At 38.0% G+C, this 21,341-nt stretch overlaps 1 protein-coding gene across 2 annotated transcripts in view; it reads right to left on the reverse strand.

Moving 5' to 3' along the window:
* SPOCK3 (SPARC (osteonectin), cwcv and kazal like domains proteoglycan 3) overlaps window positions 1-20,539 on the reverse strand; it is a 135,654-nt gene extending 115,115 nt beyond the window's left edge. For both annotated transcript variants that reach the window (XM_032444342.1, XM_015860982.2), the window contains exons 1-2: window positions 20,418-20,539; window positions 20,057-20,230 (exon numbers count right to left, since the gene is read on the reverse strand). In XM_032444342.1, the coding sequence (XP_032300233.1) occupies window positions 20,057-20,230 (174 nt within the window). In that variant the 5' untranslated portion in view covers window positions 20,418-20,539. The remainder of the gene's footprint in view (window positions 1-20,056; window positions 20,231-20,417) is intronic.
* Between the last annotated feature and the right edge of the window lie 802 nt (window positions 20,540-21,341).

The following is a 21,341-nucleotide window of genomic DNA, read 5'->3' on the forward strand; positions in this document are numbered from 1 at the left end:
CCTCTTGCCCTACCCCTGGACACTTCCTTCCTGACACAGAGACATGTAATCAAGTTTGTAAGTACTTGAGGTTCAGATCACAGAGACATTTACCCACAGAAATAATTAAAATGAAGAAAAGAAACACTGTTATTTCAACAACAATCTACAGTGAGAAACTACAGGAAACCTTACCCACAATTATTCAGGCTGGAATTTTTTTTTTATACAATTTTGTTACTACAGACCTTGCAAAAACCACAGCTTCTGAATTAAAACAGATACAGTAACAGCTGGTCAGCAAAACCAGCATGGTCATCTGCGCAGCTTGAAGGCTTTTTGCTCCTCCAATGATCATGTTAGCAATTTACTCCTGCCTGGTCTGTACTCTCAGTGCTTAGGATGGAGGGAAAAAGCAACTTGCACAAGTTTCTAAAAGGCTCAAATGGAGGGGGGAACAAAAAAGAAGGAAGCTTCTTTAAGAAGGAAACAGACATTTGGGAACCAGAATTTGTACTGATACCAGATCTGCCCTTTTAGTCGGGAGTAGTACCCATTAAGGTCCCTCTCTGTTTAAAGAACTTCTAATTACAACTCAAATCATGTAGAAAAGGAATGACCTTTCAGGAGATAGAAACTTTTGCAAAAAATTTCTCCCTTTTCAACTGTCATATTAATCAAAATTGAAAGGATTAAAAGATAAATGTCTTTATTTCTCAGACTCCAGTTAGTTCCAGTGGAGGAGGAAAAAAAAAGTAACATCCTGGAGCATATTTAACAAAATAGAAAAGTTACTGTAACATTAACGGGTAATTCCTATTATAGTACCCATTCTATTACAAGTATTATAAACATACTTAAAGAATCTGAAGTTTGTCTTAAGTATCTTCATCAAGCTGTCATGCAACAGTGATAGCTATGTCCAGTCACATTCTTGTCCATGTGAGCATGATCTTGTTTCAGTACTTTGGTGTCAAGCTCTTAAAGCATCATTACAGGAAATGAGAAGATGCAGTAGTTATAAAAAACTAGGCTTTTTTGAACTCATCTCTTTATTTCCCAGAGATTGTTTTTTTTTTTTCCTCTTTGAAAACCATGAAGCACCATACCGATGGGAAGAGCCTTCTCTCACTTTGCTGTTAAAAAGACAAATTACTTAAACACCACATGCATACATAGCAAAGGACATAAACTGACAATGCTCAGACAACGCTTCCCCTTAGTTTGTTTTTCTCATGTCTCTTGTCACTTTCAGAAATGGATCCAGAAAAACCCATCTCTCTGCTCTGTTCTAAAATCTTCATTGTACACACTCTTTGATTTTCCCACCTCAATCTAAATATTCTTATTGATCTTACTCCTTAACTTCACAGCTCAGGTTAACCATGGCTGAGAGAATAATAAAGAGTTTGCCCTATTAATTGTTCTCATTTCTAATTTGCATGGTGTATACACACACAAACAGATATATACATAAAAGTGTGTATATATATATATATATATATATATATATATATATATATATATATTTAAAAGTAGTTCAAGAAAGAATGTACTCAGGGGAAAAAAAAAAAAAAAAGAAAAAAAAAGAAAAGAAATAAGAATAAAAATCACTTCTAAACCTTGGGAGTCCTGAATTGAGTCTCAGCTGAAACAACAGAAATGCTACAGCAGCACAGTTGATTAATGAACAGTATTTGAAAACAGAGCCACTGATCTCCATGGGGTCTTTCTCTGGTACTCATAAGCATTCAGACAGCTCTGAGGTATTCTTGAAAGAAAAATTCATGAAACTTGACATGTTTTTTGTTTTGTTTTTTATAAAATACCACTTTGTCTTCTTTATTGGAATTAAAAATATCATTACCAACTGAAGGAAATAGGTACACAAACAATTAAAATATTTCAGGTTTCAGGATTAAAAATTCATGAGCTAATCACATACCTTACAAATAAGAACAGTGTCTTGCCTCAAAGCCACTGAACATCAACAGTTTGTTTCTACAGTATTGTCATGGAACTTTTGTTTCAAAGCAACAGTAATAAATATCCTGACATCCATAAAAGGCAGCTTTTGTTGTTGTTTTTTTTTAATGACTATGGTTGAATTAACTAACTGCTATGCACAAGCAAGTGAGATAATTGTTGCGCAAGAACACCTCAAGCAGAGTTACTGATAATTACCTTCGCATTATGCTGTCCCACATAAAATACTGTTATGCGACCACATACTTCAAGCAAAGTACCACAGAGATGTCCAAACAGCATGCTCAGTAGAAACTAATACCCACAGGAGTGACTCATGTTCTGCTGACAAATACTTCTCTCAGCAAATGACAAAGACTTGTAAGACAAGCTAACATTTTAATTTAAGGAGATAAGCTATTCCAAACTTCTCTCTCCTCTTACTAAAAATTAGATGGAAAGGATGACATACCATCCATTCATCACAAACTGATTTAAATATTACAAACTTTCCCAAATTAAAGGAATAACAAATATTTATTAAAGCAAGAATACTTACAAGTAGAACTATAGTGACGCATCATAGAAACTTTTACTGCAAAAGAAAAAAGCATTTTTGATATATATATTTAATTCTTTTCTTAAAATTTCCTACCAGCTTCATCTATCCTTCCCATCCAATAAAGAGAATCCAGAACATCCTTTCTTCAAGCTTAGCTCCATAATGAGAATTAAATAAAAAGTAAAATGGACAGTTGGTCTCATCTGTTTTCTATTCTTCTAGTTCATGGAAGAACAATAACTTCCCTGTCATATAATTAGCAGTCACAAGACTTCTATGTTGAAAAAAAAAAATTATCATGTCCATGAACATACACCCTGCTCCTGCTACAGCCACGCACCTGTCTTCTTGTTTTACTCCTAAGTAAGACTAACACATGATACTGACTTTAAAAATGCACCCAGAAATACGCCTATCACTGAATCAGTGATAACTGGGGAGGAGTGGAGGGAAAAGCGCACTAACTGAAACAACTAATGCATCAACCACAAATAAATTTTAACTTAGGTAGAAAATCATAAGAACTGGGAGTGCATAACATTAGTGGAGAATAAACAGCCATAGATCACACATGTAGATTTCATTCAACAGCTTTCATCATGTATTTTTCATTATTTTTTTCAACCAGTTGATAAAATACATCATTTTCATTCTACCTTGAACTTACCATATAACCTGTGACAACCTTTCAATGCAGAAACAATAACTCTGATATTTTCCCAGATGCTGTTGCATAACACTTAAGCCTTTGAGCATACAACTTCTCCTACCAAGTATATCTACTGGTTGTGACCAATAAGATGACTGTTTACAGTTTCAAACATTTCTGTGTATATCATCTTTTTACAGTACAGACTTTACACACATGAGACTGACGTGCCTTTTTTCTTATTTTATTTTTACATAAAAGTAACTAGACAAAACAAAAACCCACAGGATAAGCTTATTTTCTAAAAGCCAACCTCTTCCCACATGCATTAAAGTTGAAGTTATTTTCATCTACTATAAATAAATTCAGGTGAATTTATCAGTAGTCATAAGGAATGAGAAACATGAAAATCTATCTTTAGAAAAGCAAAATCAAGTTTAACACATGGTCAATATATGTCTTCAAAACTGCACACTGAATTTTTACGGTTGTAAAATTCACATTGAGACAGCCACACCCATGAAAAAATAAACAGATTGGTAAATACATAAATAAAAGAATGAGTGGCCCCTATTAGGTTAATGACTGTCTTTAGCAAGTATTTTGTTTGCACTGTTTATGTTTTGGAAAAAAAAATAGTTTGTAGAGGTGTCAAATTTGTATTTGCCTCTGTATCCTTAACATCTTTTGCAGGAAAACAAAGAGACTGAAAGGGTTAATGTAAGCACAGACATTTCTTTCTTCTTCCAGGTGGGAGAGCCTAGCAAGACTGCACTCGGAACATAACCCCCTAACTTAGTCATTTATCCATGTTCCACAACATCTTACCTTCAGTCAAAGTGCAGCCTATGGTATCTCTGGGTGAACGTTATTATTCAGAAGGTGTCTCTTTCAGCTAATTTTCATTGGAATACTTCCATCTTACGTTTCTCATCCTTATCATTATATTTCTGGGCAGATCTATTTTCAAAACCAATATTCTACTCTCATACCTTGAAAATAGAAGTTAGAAACCATGTCACCAAGAATGGCTCCTTGATATCATCTTGTTTCATCATTCTCTCTAAAATGCTGAAAGCTATGTAGAAAAATAATGTTTTATGAAAACAATTTATTAATTCAAAGATTTCTGTGTATCCCTTAATTCTGTCCTTTAAAGCCAGCCTCCCTAAACAAAGAACTTTCTTTTAAAGGTGGCCCACGTTCTTAAAACTGCTATGATTGTCCCCAAGTTATTGGTTTTGTGCACTGTTTTTGTATTAGTAGCACACTCTTCCATACTCAAGGAGTGCCTGTCCTCTTCGTATATCAACAGGCAGCTAATGCTGTCTAAGGAAACTCTAGCTTAAGTAATAACTGCCTAAGCAGGTTCATAAATAAGGGAAGTTATTAAAAGTTTATGTCCTGCAAGTTAGCTTGCCAAATGAACTTAAAGATTTCTGTTAAAAATAAAAAAAAACAAAAACAAAAAACACCACATTTTACAACTAAAAACACAGTTTGCTATTAAATATGAGAAGGGAGGAGGCATTCGTAAAAATCTGAACGTAATCACTCTTTCAGGTTTATTTTTAAACATGAAATTCTAAAAGCTGTCCCAAATAAGGTGACCTATGTCAACTACTGAAAAGGCATATGTTTTCAGTTTGTTTTTGTATAATCCTCTTGAATAGATTGTAATAGTGAATAATCAGCATTTGCCCAGGATATCTACAGTTACCTATATCAGCAAGTGTCTAAACAGTTGATCTCATATCACCAAGCACAAGAGCAATATTTTTTCCTATACAGCAAATTCCTCCACAGTTACATTGCATGTAAAACTGAACTAAAAGAAATTTGCAAATTTCATTGACCCACAAAGGATACTAATATCTTCCAGAAGGAAAAAAATAAAATAAAATAAAAATAAAATTTAAAAAAATTTTTTAAAAAATTAATATTATTTCAGATACTGTTTTTCAAGTAGTTTATTTTCCTTATTGTATCATACTGAACCATAAACTAGGCTGTCAAAGAAACTGGCACTACAATTAATCTTTCCAAAGCAGGGAAATTCCACCTTTCTGAATTGTCCAGAGTAATCTTGTATCAAAAGTATTTTACACAGCAAATAGTACTATGTGCTCATTTTTTCTTCTGCACTGCTTGATGTGTATATCTTAAGCCTCTGCAAAGTCAGACTAAAACAAAATTCTGAGTATTTCTGCTGGTTCCATTAAATTTAAAATCTGATTTCATTACACATTCCACAGAGCTCCGCTAATCACTGACCAAAATAAAGGATACATTTTATCCTAAACAAAAAATTTAAAAGGTTGGATTTTAGTCAACACACTAAGTTTCAAAACTTCACATACCTTGGTAGTATCACCAAAATGCCTAATAAATTAATCTTTGGCTATAAGATGGGAATACCATCTAAACACTGTCAAAACCAGTAAAACCATAAAAATACCAATGGGAAAGTTGAACCCTCTGCTGAATATACAGTATTACCTTCTTTCCAGCTTCCAAGCACGGGATTCTGTACCAAAATCTTAAGAAAAGCGTTTAGTAAATGAACAAAGACCCAAATAACACCACAGTACATCTTTCTCCAACAGTATGTGCAAAAAATCACATATATTCTCATAATATGTTGGCACTTGAAGATAAACTTTCTTTTAATTGTCGTCTTGAAAAAAGTTTTAAGGAAAGTAACGAGACATAAATATGAAGATCATCAACAGCAGCTCTATCTATACTAGACGCAAATTAAGTCAAAACAAAAAAAAAAACCAAAAAAAAAAAACCACAGCCCAGACAGTAATCTTAATAAAAAGGAATCAGAGCAACTGATTTCAAACTCTGTACGTTACAGTAACCACAAGCCTAGTCTTCTTGCTGGATAGAGAACCGAGTACTCAGAGCATAAGAAACTCTGATTTATAGTGTAGAAATACCTGCAAGCCCAGTAGCATGTAGCTAAGTATGATTACACTTGATAGTTCGATTCATCTCAGAAAGCCAAGTGGCAGAACTCCTCTAGGATTTACATCAATTATATCAATCAGTGATACTGGACTACAAATGAATCTTATTGTTTAAATTGTGTATTAACAATTAGCTAGATCTCTTCTTCCTTCATAGTTAAGAATGCAACAAACTTGTGTGTATAAGCATTAATTATCATTGTTAAAAACTAAGACTTGGAGTTTATAAATACCTCAGTCTGATTTTCATTGCATTAGTCAAAGCTTTCAAGGAAAAGCTTTCATGGACTCCTAGAAACAAACCTGAAATCTGTCAAATAAATTTCCTTTTCCTAAATAAGCACACACAGTAGCTTGTCTAGTTAGGAAAGCCAGACGTAGATGAGATAAGAACCCAGGGTACCCAAGGCCTTCAGGTAAACTTGTTCTCACAAACTGCGCTGTCGCATACTCACAGCAAGAAACTCTGAAACATGTTATTCTTTTTATGCAATCATAAAACCATGGAGACTTTTTTCATCTAAGAGTCCTCTGTTCTCAGAGTTTCTTCCCAGTGTACTGATTTAATTCCTGATGGTATTAAAAAATACAAATTAAAAAAAGAGTAAATGAACATGTATATCTAATCAGAAGAGAAACAGCAAACCAAAAGACAACGTGGATTACTTCTTTCATATTTGTATTAAAAACATATTTCATATTTTTAACTTTAAAGCCAAGGTTATTTAGATGTGTTAAAACTATTTTATATTCAATTAATAAAACACTCCATTGTTCTTAGAGAACTAGGACATAGTATTTGCAGGTGACCTCAGGATTCTCCCTGGTCATATAAATCTACTGGCAGCAGAGATGTCAGTCATTTCAACTGCTTGCTCCTAAGTAGCTCAAGCCAAAATCATTTAAAGATCACACAGCTAAATCATACTACTAGGTCCTTAACTAATTTTATACCACTGAAGCACAGCCCTTAGCCTCTCCTTAATCCCGTATAACTGGATCAGTTCTTAAAGCCTTTTCCCACTGGATAACCTGCATTGTCCTTAGGATGTTTTCCCTGCGTATTGTAATAGAAATTCAAAACACTTTAAATCCTAACAAAAAGTTAAAAAAAAAAAAAAAAACAACAACACAAACACAGAGGCAGAGGCAGAAAATGTTGGGTTTGTTTATTTGGTTTCTTTTTTCCCCATAAAAGACTACACACACACACACAAGAAAAGGAAAAGAACACTTCTTTGTTATGGGTGCTGGACTTAAACTAAGCACAACATTCACTGAAATCCTTCCTTAAGGAACTTAAACTTGCAGAGGCAAGAAACAAGACCTCAAGATTTACACTTTCTACAGCCAGAAAGGAGAAAAATATTCCAGTTCTTAATTCTTCTTTGAAGTTTAAACCACAAACACTGGAAACATCAAGAGACCCATTACGTTGTAAGAAAACAAACCCAGGAAAAGTATAAGAGAACTTCAGAATCACTATGACAAGTGGACTAAGTGCATCATCATAAGAACAGGAAATAGACTACAGATTTCAAAAAAACTTAACCCTCTGAATTATAATATGATTTTTCTTACTTATTCAAGGTTCTAATTTGAATCTTGACCTCTGATTTCTTGGTAAGTTTCAGTATGTTTACATTAGATTTTTGGCACAAAAAAGTAATATGCTCATCAAACCAAAATGAAGCACTGCCTATAGTTTTGTGCCTTACTTCAGGCATCTCAGAATTAGTATATTAGACGATTAATCCAGTTCGGAATCAGATCTCCAAAGAAAATTCAAATAAATCTGTTTCAGATTAAAAAATAAATAAATAAATAAATAAAAGTAGGTAAATCCTTCCCACTGCTTAGCTTTACCATGAACTCTACTAATTTCCCACAAAATTAAGCCATGCAGCAAATATCTTAATACCTCTCACAAAATAGGTTATTCAGCTTTAGTTTTAATAACATTATCTATATAAATGGCCTGCCTAACCCAGCCTGAAAATCTAGTCTCAGTAACATTACCTTGTAATGCACTCCAGAGTTTTTTTTTTTCCAAGTTTGTCTGATTTTTCTTTTCCTTAATAATTGCCACCCACTCATTTGATTGAATCTTGGCACTGTTTTGCACACTGCAACATATGATTCAGCTTAGAGGGGTATGCAGAGTGCGTCATACAATATGCATCTCATTGGAGAAGCCTAGTGCATAAAGCAGCACAGAGGCACATATCTACACCTCCAGGAAGCAACGCAGCAAATCAGCAGACATAGGCTATAAACACACATGCAGAAACCATATCAGATTAATTACCCCAAACAAAATATTATGCTTCAGGTCAGTGAAATCAAAAGATTGTTTTCTATCAAATGAACAACCAAGTGAAGAATTTACTCATGAAAGTAATTTGCTTTAAAAAAAAACAAAAACGAATTCCCTCCCCATCCCCCGTCAAACAAAGTAGTAGCTTAAGGAAATAAAGTGGAACTGTTTTCACTGTGCTCCAAGAAGTAGCAACAAATTAAGTCTTCCCTTATACATAATAAAACAAGTAGAAAATACCCCACAATCATCTTCGTATGTATTCCACGTTGGCCAATAGATAGGGTTTCCTAACAAAAAATTTTCCACTGCACTAATTTTGTTTTCCAGTTCAAGTTCACATGAGCCAACAGTGTGCCCAGGCAGACAGGAAGGCCACCTATACCCTGAGGTGCATCAAGTACAACACTGCCAGCCAGCTGAGGGAAGAGATTACTTTTATCTACAATGCACTAGTGTAGCCTTACCATCAGTCCTGCTCACATTTGGGCACCATAGTACAAAAAAAGACATAAGCCTATTAGAGAGCATCCAAAGGAGAGCTACAAAGCTGACAAAGGATCTAGAGGGAGATCTAGATGTATGAGGAGTGATGGAGTCCCCTTGGTTTGCTCAGCCCAGAGCAGAGGAGCTGACAGAAGGCCTCATTACAGCTGCAGTTTCTCACAGGGAGCTGAGGGAAAGTAGCTGAGCTCTACTTTCTGGTAACAATGACAGGACCAGAATAACAGCACAGAGCTGGACCAAGGGAGGGTCACACTGGACATCAGGAAAAGGTTCTTCATCAGATGGTAGTCAAGCACTGGAACAGGCTCTCCAGGACAGTGGGCATAGCCCCGAGCTGCCAGAGCTCAAGAAGTATCCAGACAAAGCTCTCAGCCATATGGTCTATTTTTCAGGTGATCCTACACAGAGCCAGGAGTTGGACTCAGTGATCCCTATGGACCCCATCCAACTCGGGTTATTCTGTGATTCTATTATTCAATTTCTTTCTATTTTTCGAAGTGGCAAAATATATTCAGAAGTCTATTTTGTAGACTTAGTTTTCATATAATGATTGTAAATAAGCATGCTGGCATAATTAAAGATATACGCTGCCTCTCACAAACATCAGTTAACGTGTTGTCAGTGAGCTCAAGTGAACAAGGAAAGACTACACACAAACTGGATTGTAGTCCAATTTAACAGGACATTCTGCAAAATTCCTTAAAAATATGTTATCTGAAAGAATTCCTACAACAATTCAGTCACTATATGGTTCGCTGACTGCACATCACTCAGGTATTCAAAGTTTATGATAGTCATTAATTTTGCATTATGAAGACTTTTTTTTTCCCCTGCTTTCCCTTTTCTTCTTCACTTCATTCAAGCACTTCTCTTTGATAAATGCCAAGCATAAAACAGTAAATCACAATGTCTTTTGTTTCATCCCTATGCTTGATTACTCTTGGCAGGTTTTTTGGTCTAATGAGCAAGCTGTTTGGCTAAAGCAACTGAAAAAATTCAGTTGTCAAAACTGAAAAATACATCTACTTGATTTTCAAGCCCAGTTATGTTTTATACCAGCATAAGTAAAAGCTGAACACTGATATATTTCAAATCAGTTATATGAATAATGTACATAATTTTACATCTATAGGAATTTTAGCTGCCACTAGTACTAGAATGTTTCAGATCTTCAAATAAATGTGAATGACTACCCTTTGCCTGCACTGAAATAAAAAGAACTTAAAGCAGAAATAGTTATGAAAATAAATCTTGAAAGGTTGTTATTCACATGTTGAACTTTATTACTATTAATGTAATAGCTTCCAATGTTTTAAGAGAAATGATTCCCGATATTCAAGCTGTTGAATTGTCCAGCTACAGTCAAACAGGGAAAGTCCCAATCTAACTCTTCCTAAAAACTTCTACATTCCCTCACTTTCAAATTAAAAGCCGACCTGCTTGACAAGCGAGATTATTTCAAAACATGAACTAAGACAGTATCACATTTTACAGCAGATAAGCACTGTTGGCGTCTAACTACAGTTTTGCTTCACAGAATAATTTGATGAATTTCATTAGAACATATTTTTACCTTCTACTACTTTTTTTGTCAAAAATGGAGTTTGACACAAACATTCTTGCAAATCTCTAGATATCTGTAGTCATACTTGTCATGTTCTTACGCGATACATACAGACATAAAGAAATTAGGTATTTCTTACAGCCATCTAATGAGCCACTTTAGACAACTGCGACATGTAACTAAGATATTAACCAATAATTAGTGTTTTTATTCTGCATTTCACCAGCATAGTTAAGTACAAATCACTCTCAGTATACAGCAAACAAATACTCTGTGATCAATGAAAAACTTGAGAGTAAGATAAGATAAATAGACATGATGAGGCTGATATATGAAACACTTCTAATACTGAGTCATTTTGCTCTGCAACATGAGAGACAGAGAAAAATTCCTCTCAATTGTCTCCAGTCTGGCCTAAGAGTTTTTGTGAGAGCACCTGCACACACAAGGCACACATTCCTATTTATTTTTAAAAACATGACAGAGCTCAATTCTTGATGTGCTGAACTCCAAATATTCTGTAACATCAGTACTTGAAATCTTCTGAGGAAAAAATGTTATTCACATCTTCAACTTAGGAAAGCTAACTCTAACCCAGGAAATCCGAAGGAAAAGAAGCAAGAATGTAATACACCATAGGAAACTATCATCTGTGTGTAGGAACATTAAAAATAGAACTGTAAGCATTACGAATATGGGAAGGAAAAAAAAAAAAAAAAAAAAAAAGAGACAGATCTACAGCTCTTGTCTAAACACAGTGTGGAGATCCCTGAAGATTATGGCAGTATTGAATCTCAGTCTATCCCATCATATACATTAGGTCACATTCTGTTCCAATGAAGAACTTGGGAAATTCTTTTAAGTTTTTTTTCTTTTAAGTTTCCAGATGTCATTTCTCCTTCTGAGACAACAACAAATGTAAATCTCAGAGCAAAGTCCTATCACCATGTTACATTTTAACTTCATCATGGTACTGCTTATGACAAATTCAGTGAAGTTTTGGCCATGCATCTCCACATTCTACACAGGTAGAATGCCTTAGTCTGTTTTCCTAGCATAACTGAGTCTTTTTCTTAACAGTATGAAGCAATCCTGTTCACATGTTGCCTAATTACAAAACTGTAACTTCCCACCAAAATTTTCTAAGTTACATATATTCAACTCCAAAAGTAAACTGAAATAAGGACAAGGATGAAAAATTTTAAAGTTTAACAGTTTAGGAGGGAAATGCAAGATTTACTAAGCTTTTGAAAAACAGACATGCAGTTAGCGTGCTTTAATCCAGTTCACGTGAGAAAACACAACCTATTTGCAGTGCATTGAGCAATCCGATAGCCATTTCCCCATCTTCCCTAGGATTTAAACTAGCTTGTATTCCAACCCTTTTTGTGACTTCTTTCAACATAATTTAACATCAATTACTGACAATATACACAAGACAGTGACATGAAGGTGGTAGGAAAGTAAAGTGTAAGAAAGACAAATGAAGCACCATTTCTACTCAATGTCATATTTGGGCCAAAGGAAGAAACACCCCAGATCAGACTGGCATGAGTTTAAATGGCATTCTCCCTTATCCTGCTGCAAAACATCACAGATACGCTGCTTAGATCACTACTTCCCAGACACTGCAGGCCTTAAAAAAAATCAAGTCTTTCTTAATATACACCAGTGGCACACAGCCTCCCGAAACCTAAAAAACTTTAGCCCAACTAGAATTTCCAGGTTTAATACGATGTCTGGATATAAGTTACTGAGCTACTGTACCCAGACATAAGCATGTTATCAGACCCAATAGTCCCTTTTGGCCCTACATTTTATGAATGAAAAGGGTTCTCAGCTTTTCATACTGGATTCCCAAACGTGAACAAACTGGTTAATGTATTCTTCTGCCTAAGGCTGGAAGGGCACATTATACAATGGATTCCTGCTGTTGATGCTTTGCATACCAACGGACTGATTCTGTTTACAAGAATCATTGCCTGAGTTTTCTGCAACAGTGATCTTATAGTCATGAACACTACCACCAAATCCTCAAAGAGACAAGCATCAATAAAAACACCTCCTACACTTTGCATATTAACAAGCATCCCCAATTTCAATAAATAGCTGTCATAACACAGGGCATTTTCCATACTCAGAAGCATACGAAGAAGAGTAAGTTCCGTTCTTATCACTGCTACACAGATCTAACAACAGAATGAATTTAATCATCAGTGCAAACTCAACAAATGTCAAAGGAGTTTATTTTCAGCTGGAGGCAGGCTTGAGGATAAGTGCAATATACAGAATTATTTGATGACTTGCAGACCTTTTTAGAGAGATGATGAACAGTCTGAGAATGGACAGTACTTTGAGTCAGTGATTACACATCACTTGAGAAAACAAACAACTACCTTATGAGAAATTTCTGCAGAAAAAAAAAAAATCAACAAAGCCTAAATAACCTTTAGTATATAACATATTAAGAGAATTGTTTCCATTATTTAGGAAAATGCAAACCATCAAACTTTCTGGTACCTTTTAAACCCATTCCCTTAACTTGTGAAGTTATCAACAGAGTGAAAATGCTCTCAGTGAAATGTAAAGGTTTTGTCACAGGTTAGAATTTCAAATCAGACCTTCATGTTCTGTCTCAAGTCCCACCACACACTGGACCAGTTTTCAGGTTTCTCAGGTAAATCACTAATTCCTCTAGTAAATTTCACTACTGTAAAATATCAGTTTGAAGTAAGGAGAAACAAAAAAAAGCAAGAGTGAAAAATCATTTAAAAAAAAAAATAAAAAAAATCTAACAAGTAACCAAAGGCTGTTCACACTAGGTAAGGATGCTCAGGAGGGTGCTGATCACTGTAATTACTAGCACAAGTTTCTCTTTCAGAAATTTAACTTCAAGACAAACAAAAATAACATTTACTACCATATAGTATGAGGGCTGCTCTGAAAGTAATGTCTCTTATTACGTTGGCCTGCAACCCCAGAGGTGAATGTTGGTGGTACAGAAGTAGAGGCTGAACCTTCCCATCAGCATTCCATTCCATTTTGTTGCCATGTTACAGATGGCAGCAAAGGGGCAGTCTGACAAATTGGGGTCTAACATGGAAGCACACATGAAACAAAGGTGTGCCACTGAACTCCTCCATGAGAAAAAAAATCTCACCCACTGACATTCATCAATGCTTGCTGAACATTTATGAAGACCAAAAAGTGAGTTCTGTGTTAGCACAGTGAGTTAGGTGGTGGACAGTGTGTTTCAGCAATGTGGGCAGCACTGAAACACTTCCACTGATGCAGATTGATACAAGAGTGATATGCATGGTCTCATTAATCTCTGGCAAAAAAATATAGGTAATGGTGGTGACAATGTAAAATATATATAGTTTTGTAGCTGAGAATTTGCTTTAATATTGTTGTTACGTTCTTTGTATTTAAGTTTCCACGGAAATAAACTGAAGGCATTACTTTCAGAATGAGCTACATATGTCAGTATTTACTATCGCTGCCTGTTTATTTGCGTCTACAGCAAAAAAAAAAAAAGGCAGGTTTCAGCATTAAACATCATGAAAGAGAGACTGGTTGCAACAGATGCAGAAAAATAAGCTGCTCATCTGTGGCTACTAATGCATTCCAATATGGCAGAATCACAGAATGGTTGAGGTTGGCAGGGCTCTCTGGAAGTCATCTGAGCCAACCCCTGCTCAAGCAGGACCCCATTCAGGCACCTTTTGAATATCTCCAAGCAGGGTGGTGATTAAAATATATACCTACACAAAAGCATAAACCTGTTTGTAAACTCAGTATTTTAAAAAATATCTACATTAGAAAGATATCCTTAAAGCATAATTTAAACTATTTAACAAAAAAGCATCTTTCGCATAAGAAAAATAAATAAACACACTGCCTAGAACTAAAGTCTCCTTATGCTTGAAAATTCAGGAGTTGCTCTAAAACTACCTATGGAAAAAAACAGCTATTAACTGGAAGGAGATGGCTTTCCTTATTTCATGAATGGGAATTGTAGGTACCCAGCACCTCCTAGTGGGTGTTAATTTAAATTTTACTACCTAATAAAGAGTTAAACTTGAAAATTGGCCAAAAACTGCAAAGAAATTGAACCTCTTCCCTCCACAGCTAGTTGTTGCAAATGCTTCAGTGATTGTGATGTAAGAGGACACAGAAATATATCAAAAATAAAGAATAGATAGTTTCTAAAAGCAAAGATATTCTAATTGCACTTAGATTCTGCTGTTTTCTACATTCATCTTCCCCTAATAATATACCTTTTGCTCCAGCCATCTTTCCATTCTGATTATAAAGCAAAGACAGCCCATGCAGTTGCTATTACTGTTGCCACCTATTAGTGTATTACAAATCTATTTATACTACACTATAATAAGCACAGATGGATACAGTCAATCCCAATAAGATTTAATGATAAGACAAGAGAACAGTGGATATCCATATCCACTAAACAACCTACCACAAATAAAATAAAGATTATTCTTCACAGGAAGGAGATAAAGATAAGATGAAACGATGTTATCAGCTTTCCCTTAGATTATGAGGCCAGTCTAAGGAAAAGCACATTACGATTTACTTAATTCCTCAATGTTAGCTATATAAAGAGCTTCCAAGCTAATGCCTTCCAAGAGACAGAGTTCAGTATTAACAATAGTCTGAGGTTAGCAAACTCTATGGACAAATAACACTTGTTATGAGAAACAAAAAGCAAAAAAAGAGTAGAGGAAAATAACAAAATAAATAAATAAAAAAGAAATTCAATCTGTATTTGAGAACAAGCAAAAGCTACACATATAAAAATCAGAAGCCTTTATCTAAAATACATAAGGAATGAAAAGATTCTCAATACAACTTCCCATATTCGGTTGACAAGTGCTCAACAATTATAAAGCTTCTTAAAATTTCCTTAGTTTTCATGCAGATTCCTTAACATGTTCCTGTATTTCACCATTAAGAAAACCATGGTCAATTCTTACTCTATGAGTTCATTTCAAAAGTACTGCTGATGGTTCTCATTCTTCCTATGAGATCTCCAAGGTTTCTAATGTTTTTCATCCTTTGCCACATTAATAAGTAAATTCAAGGAGAAAGCAAATAAAAAAACAACACCTCACAAAGACTGACACCATTTCAGAATAGCTGATAACCAGTTGTCAAATAATCAACTGCCCTGTGGAAAAAAAAAATTAGTACTACGACTCAGTGCCCTTATACAAAAAGGAACTTGAAGAGTATTGTTGCTCGTACTTTCACTCTTGCTCTAACTTAAGTCTATGGCAACTTAATGAAGAAGTTGATCGTTCCTGCTCTGCAATTCATTTTTTTTTTCTAGGTTTCTATAAACATACAGTATAAGATGTAGTATAAGACCTCACCCCCCACTAACAGGAGAAGAGATATCTTTTATTTACCCTGAACCATAAGACAGGACAAATAAGCCTCATGAACCAATTTTGACAGCTAATGAATGAGTTAATATTAGCAATGAAAGACTGATGAGTGCTACCCAATCCTGAAGAGTGACCTTCTCTAAAATACTTCCATTATCTTTTTCTTCATTCCTTTCCCTTCTATCACATGCATATTAGTGACCTACATACTATATGCAATCCTTTTATTTTCAAGCAAAAGCTCACTTTAAGAGCACAACTGGCTGCTGGCTATATTTGAGTCCTGGATGACAGAAGCAACATAACTACATTAAAAAAGATCTACTTTAAACTGAAAAAGAAAAAAAAAAAAAAGCCTATCACCCTAGTCTATCACTGAACAGACTGTGGAGCAGCTAGTTTCACAACTAAGTTCAGCAGTTTGTACCTTTAAAGATACTAAATTTTTTATATGACATAACCACCTTTTGCATTAATTGCATACTGGCAGCAAAAGCTGCCAGTAATCATCTTCTTATAAATGTACTGCAAAAGATTAATAGAAGCAATAAGAAAAAACGAAAAAAAAACCAAAACAGACAAAAAACCAGATGTGGACCAAAGAACATGCTGCAAGAACATGCGGGTAGTCAATACTCACAAGTAATATATAAAGAATCACTAAGTAATAACTAAGAAACAATAAATACTGTCCATAGTAAAAGAAAAGTGAGGGCCAGCAATGAGGCAGATTGGATCCCTTGGACTACACAGGAGAAAAATATTTTACCACAGCCACAAGGATCAGAAACTTCTTAGGAAGCTTTTCTTCATTCATTACTATTAAAAGAAAAACAACTTCTTTAAGAGGTAAATGTAAGTAAGCTTTCGGTTTTCACTGCTCAAATAAATAGCACAGCATGTACCAGTCACCCTGTGTAACTGTGCTATTGAGTTTCTTGGAGTTTGTTTTCATCTGACAAGCATGTTTTCTTTCAAAATATCGAACACATCCTTGATTCATAAGTTTAAATTATCACCCCAGTGAAATGAATAACTAAAAATCACTATTAAGCCAGTCAAATAAGAAATAAAGAATGGTCCTCTTCATCAGTGAAATTTAGCATGCAAGACATTTATTGTACAATCTGCTTGAAGAACACATGAAAAAAGCCATGCAACACTATTTACCAAATGTTCACTTTTGAAAAACTACGTTTTTTCAATATAAAATATATATCTAGTCCAACCTTCATAGATGAGACCACAAAGCATAATCAATATAACAAAAGGTGAAATAAGACCCCATCAGTACAGCATTTATTAAAGAACTAGAAATACCAACAAGGAACATATGTACAGGGGTAAGACATCCTACTTGCAGCCAAAGCAGCCTAACCAGGCAGTCTGAAAACTCAAAGAAAATCCGTCAACTCCAAGACTTATTCATTTAATGACAGACTAAAGAGCTGCTGGTACTCAGCAACTGCACTACAGGGACAATCAGATGGGTTTAAAATATGTTCCTACCAAGCACCTATGGGCAAAAAATAAACAGAACTCATAACTCAGTGTTAACTTCACAGGTACAAGTTGGAGGAGCTGATCTCTGACATGACAAACACACTTCCCCCTGCACTTGTTCCACCAAGTCTCATCTTTAAAAGCCCATTCTTCATTCTTCCACAAGAAAAAGATGTGAAAAGACAGTCTGTAACGAGCACCCAGCTTCCCACTGATGAACAGTGAGGCAAAGCAAAGCAAAATCCTTGCCTAGATTTGTTTCATTAGTTTCAAAAGATTTGTCAGAATGATCAAGATCTTTCAAGAGAGCTGAAGAGTCATCACAGTTTTGCCTGAACACAGTACTGAAGAGATGTCTGCTAATATTAGTATCATGTTAATATCAGACTTCACTGGCAAGCCTGACATTTTATAGAACATTAAGGTTGTTGGGTTTTAGCTTTGCTTTAAATTTAACATAATAAGTAATCATATTGTGGCTTAGGTTTTGTAAGGATTTCCTTTCTCAATAACTATACTCTTTCTCACCGTGACCTAAAACTCTTAAGACACTGAGCCAATGAGCCAGAAGTCAGGGTCATTATCTTCCACATTAATCAGTCTTGTCAGTTAAATCTGAAGTTAAGCCGTTAAACACTTCTTTTCACACCAGAATTCCATCTCACCATGCATCTGTAGGGTACTTAAAGCCCACAAAACACCCTGTTCAGCGAACAGAGAATAAATTAGTAACACGGGTCTGTCATACATTTATTTCAGCTCTGCAAGGTAGCTGCTTCCCCACAAATTCAAAACCAACAAATAACAGTCATAAATGAAGATTTACTAACTGTATAAACTATAGAACGTTAATAAAATGCCTCCACCATGTTATATTTACAGATGATAATTGATCGGCACATCTTAAAATACTTTTTTTTTTCTAGAGCAAATGCTTGTGCAGGCAGATTAATTCATAATTTTCATTTATTTTCTTACAGTTATGAATTACTGAAAATCATCCGTGCTGTAAAAGGGATAAACTTGTGGAGTATGAGGATCATATGTAAATACTCCACCTCAAGTAGTAATCAATAGGATATAAGAATTCTGCATAAGAAGTACAAGCTGACTCCTCTCTGAAGTACCAGTCTTACAAAACTTCCACAGCGCTGAAATAAATAAGGTAAGTGGCTTCCGAAGAATCAGTATGCAGCACTTTCTCAGAGCAGTCACTCCCAAAGCCCTTGGGGACACCTACTTGTCACAGAATAAATTATCTGGCTAATATCCAGCACTACAGTGTATGTCAGCGGGCACCCAGGAGACAGGCATTAGACAGCACTTAGCCTCTTCAGCCTTGCAGGGCAGTCCTTGCATAAATGACTTTGCCCAATTATAAAACATAACTCGCGCACTTATTTTGGTGCTTTTCTGCAGCAGTGTTTCATCCTAAAATATTTATGTAGCACTGCATGCTGTGTTGTTGTTTTTTTTTTCCCCTCACCAAAAAGAAAGGTCCCAAAGTACAGTGCTGACCATTTTTCACATGCATTCTACATCTTAAGCTACTCAATCCAAACAGAGGTACCAGACCACTAACGTAAGTGTTCTCAAACACTGAAATTCTGTTTAATGGGAACTACTGTGGAAATTGCTCTCCCACAACTTTAACAGTAACTCTTCTTCCCTGGTTACTTAACACAAATAACCAAGTTTGCATCCCACACGTGGGATACGTATAAAGCTGTAGAACAGGAAGACCACAAGCGCACTCCAGCCCTGTAAGCAGAGCTGATGCTTCTCAGAGCTGCTGCCTTCAGTCCCCTGCAGCAAACCGCGGCCACCGAGAAACCTGTTGACACAGAAGTTGCAAACCAAACCCAAGGATCCCAATAAGCAACACAGGGAGGCTGAGAAGAAAATTACTTCTCCCGCTTAGAATTCAGATTTCTGAAGCAGACACGCAGGAGCACAGAGCACCGGACGATGAGGGAAAACATTTTTCATTACAAGAAGCGATACATTGTAAATCCGTTCCGTTTTACTAAACTCGCTACAAACCACGCACAATAGCGAAGCACCCTCAAGGACGAGGGCCACCTGCAGGCGCCGGCTTTCGTAACCGAGGAGCTCCGGGTCAGAGAGGCTCCACGCACTCCGGCGCTCCGGTCACCGACTCCCGCAGCTCGCTCAATGGACCTCGCCGTTCTCACACCCCCAGGCCGCCCGCGGAGCTCTGCGCTCCCCGGCACCCCTCCGTCTCTGTTGCTCCCCGCAAGGTGAGCACGGCGGCGGCGGGTCGCGTAAGCCCCGCCCGGGAGAGGAGCAGCCCCAGCCCTGCTGGCACGGGGCGAGAGACACGGGCGAACGCAGCACGCAGCCCCTTTCCAAGTGCGGCGTCCCGCACGGCACATCCCGGGGCACATCGGGCCGTACTCGCCGCTCAGCGGCGGCAGCGCACCGGGAGCTGCGCGGCCAGAGCTCCCTCCTCCCGCCGCCGTGCCCGGGCATCATAGGGAATTAAAGGAGCAAAAATAACACTAGAGATGGGGGACAGGCGGGGGGAGGAGAAAGTTGCGATCGCCCCCAGCCCTCGTCTCTGCCCTCGGGCCGCGACTGCGGGGCGGCAGAGGCTGACTTACGTCTCGGAATTTGTTCCACTGCCCGACCTCCTTGTCGTACTGGGAGATGGTGGTGAGCCATTGTTTATCGTCCAGAAAATTGCCGTTGTCCGCTCTGCCCCCGGCCGCCGCCGCCAGCACCGGGCTGCACCAGGCTGCCGCGCACACGCACACCAGGGCCGCCGCCTTCAGCATCTGGGCGAGAGGAGACACGAGGAGCGGTTACCCACCCGCAAGCTGCCGGCGGAGACGGGCGCAGCGCGCCCACCCGAGAGGGGCAGAGATGAGGGAGGGAAAGCGGGAAAGGGAGCCCGAGTCGCTGGGCTGCGGGGAAAGCTGGAGAGACGGAGAGAGAGGCCGCGGCAGCCGCCCAACCCATCACCTTGCCGCAAGCCCCGCAACTGCGCTCCTCGCCGCGGCCGGAAAGGCGGCCCCGCTCCCTGCCCGCGCCGCCGTCTGCAGCCCCGCGTTGCGCTGCGCGCTCCGCCCGCCTCCGGCTCCGCCCCTCGCCACCCCACCCCACGCCTGGGCTAACGGTCTGCGCCCCGGGGGGGGCGGCTCGCTCGGCTCCCGGCTCCGATGGGGGTACTGAGGGTTGCCCGGCCCTTGCCCTCCGACGGCATCTCCGCTCCAGCTGTGCCGCTGCCCCGCTTCCCAAACTGAGTCTGCGACAGTTCTTGGACGGCTGCGGTCTTAATAAACTTTAAGTGATTTCAAGATACCGCTTCCCGTGGTTGGGGCTCTGAGTGCTGCCGAAGGTACGCGTGCACTGTGATGCTGCCTGCGTTTTCCCTGTTGCAGGCGCTTTGCGTTCTACCCTGCCCGCGTGGACTTGGCGCTGCAGCCGTGCGTGGACTCAGGCTGCAGGGACAGCCCCTGTTCTTCCCGAACTAGTTAAATCTAATTTAGAAATGTGAGAGCTGCATAACTAGTTCAATTCCCTCCACGGCATGGCTCACTCCATGTTTAATTTTGAGTTCAATCTGCAGCCCGTTGTTGACCTATTTCACCGACTTTACAGCATTTGTTCTATTCCCAGGTCTGAGCAGAGCTCTTCATGTCTGCAATGGGTTCTGCAGCAATATCTGGGTGTCTGGGCCTGCCCCCACTGTGACCCCTTCACAGAACCAGCTCCAGGCTGGTAGGGCCTCTGGGAACAGGTTGGTAGTGACAAAAGAGGAGGTGGGAACAGATAGAGTGAGCAAGGAGTGAATGCAAGGTCAGAGAAAGGAGGAGGCACCTGTGATGCTCACTGCAGCCCACAGATCTTCCATAAAAAGCAGATGGTCATATCTAGAGGAACCGT

Source organism: Coturnix japonica, chromosome 4 (assembly GCF_001577835.2).
Source record: "Coturnix japonica isolate 7356 chromosome 4, Coturnix japonica 2.1, whole genome shotgun sequence".
Classification (NCBI taxonomy): Eukaryota; Metazoa; Chordata; class Aves; order Galliformes; family Phasianidae; genus Coturnix; species Coturnix japonica.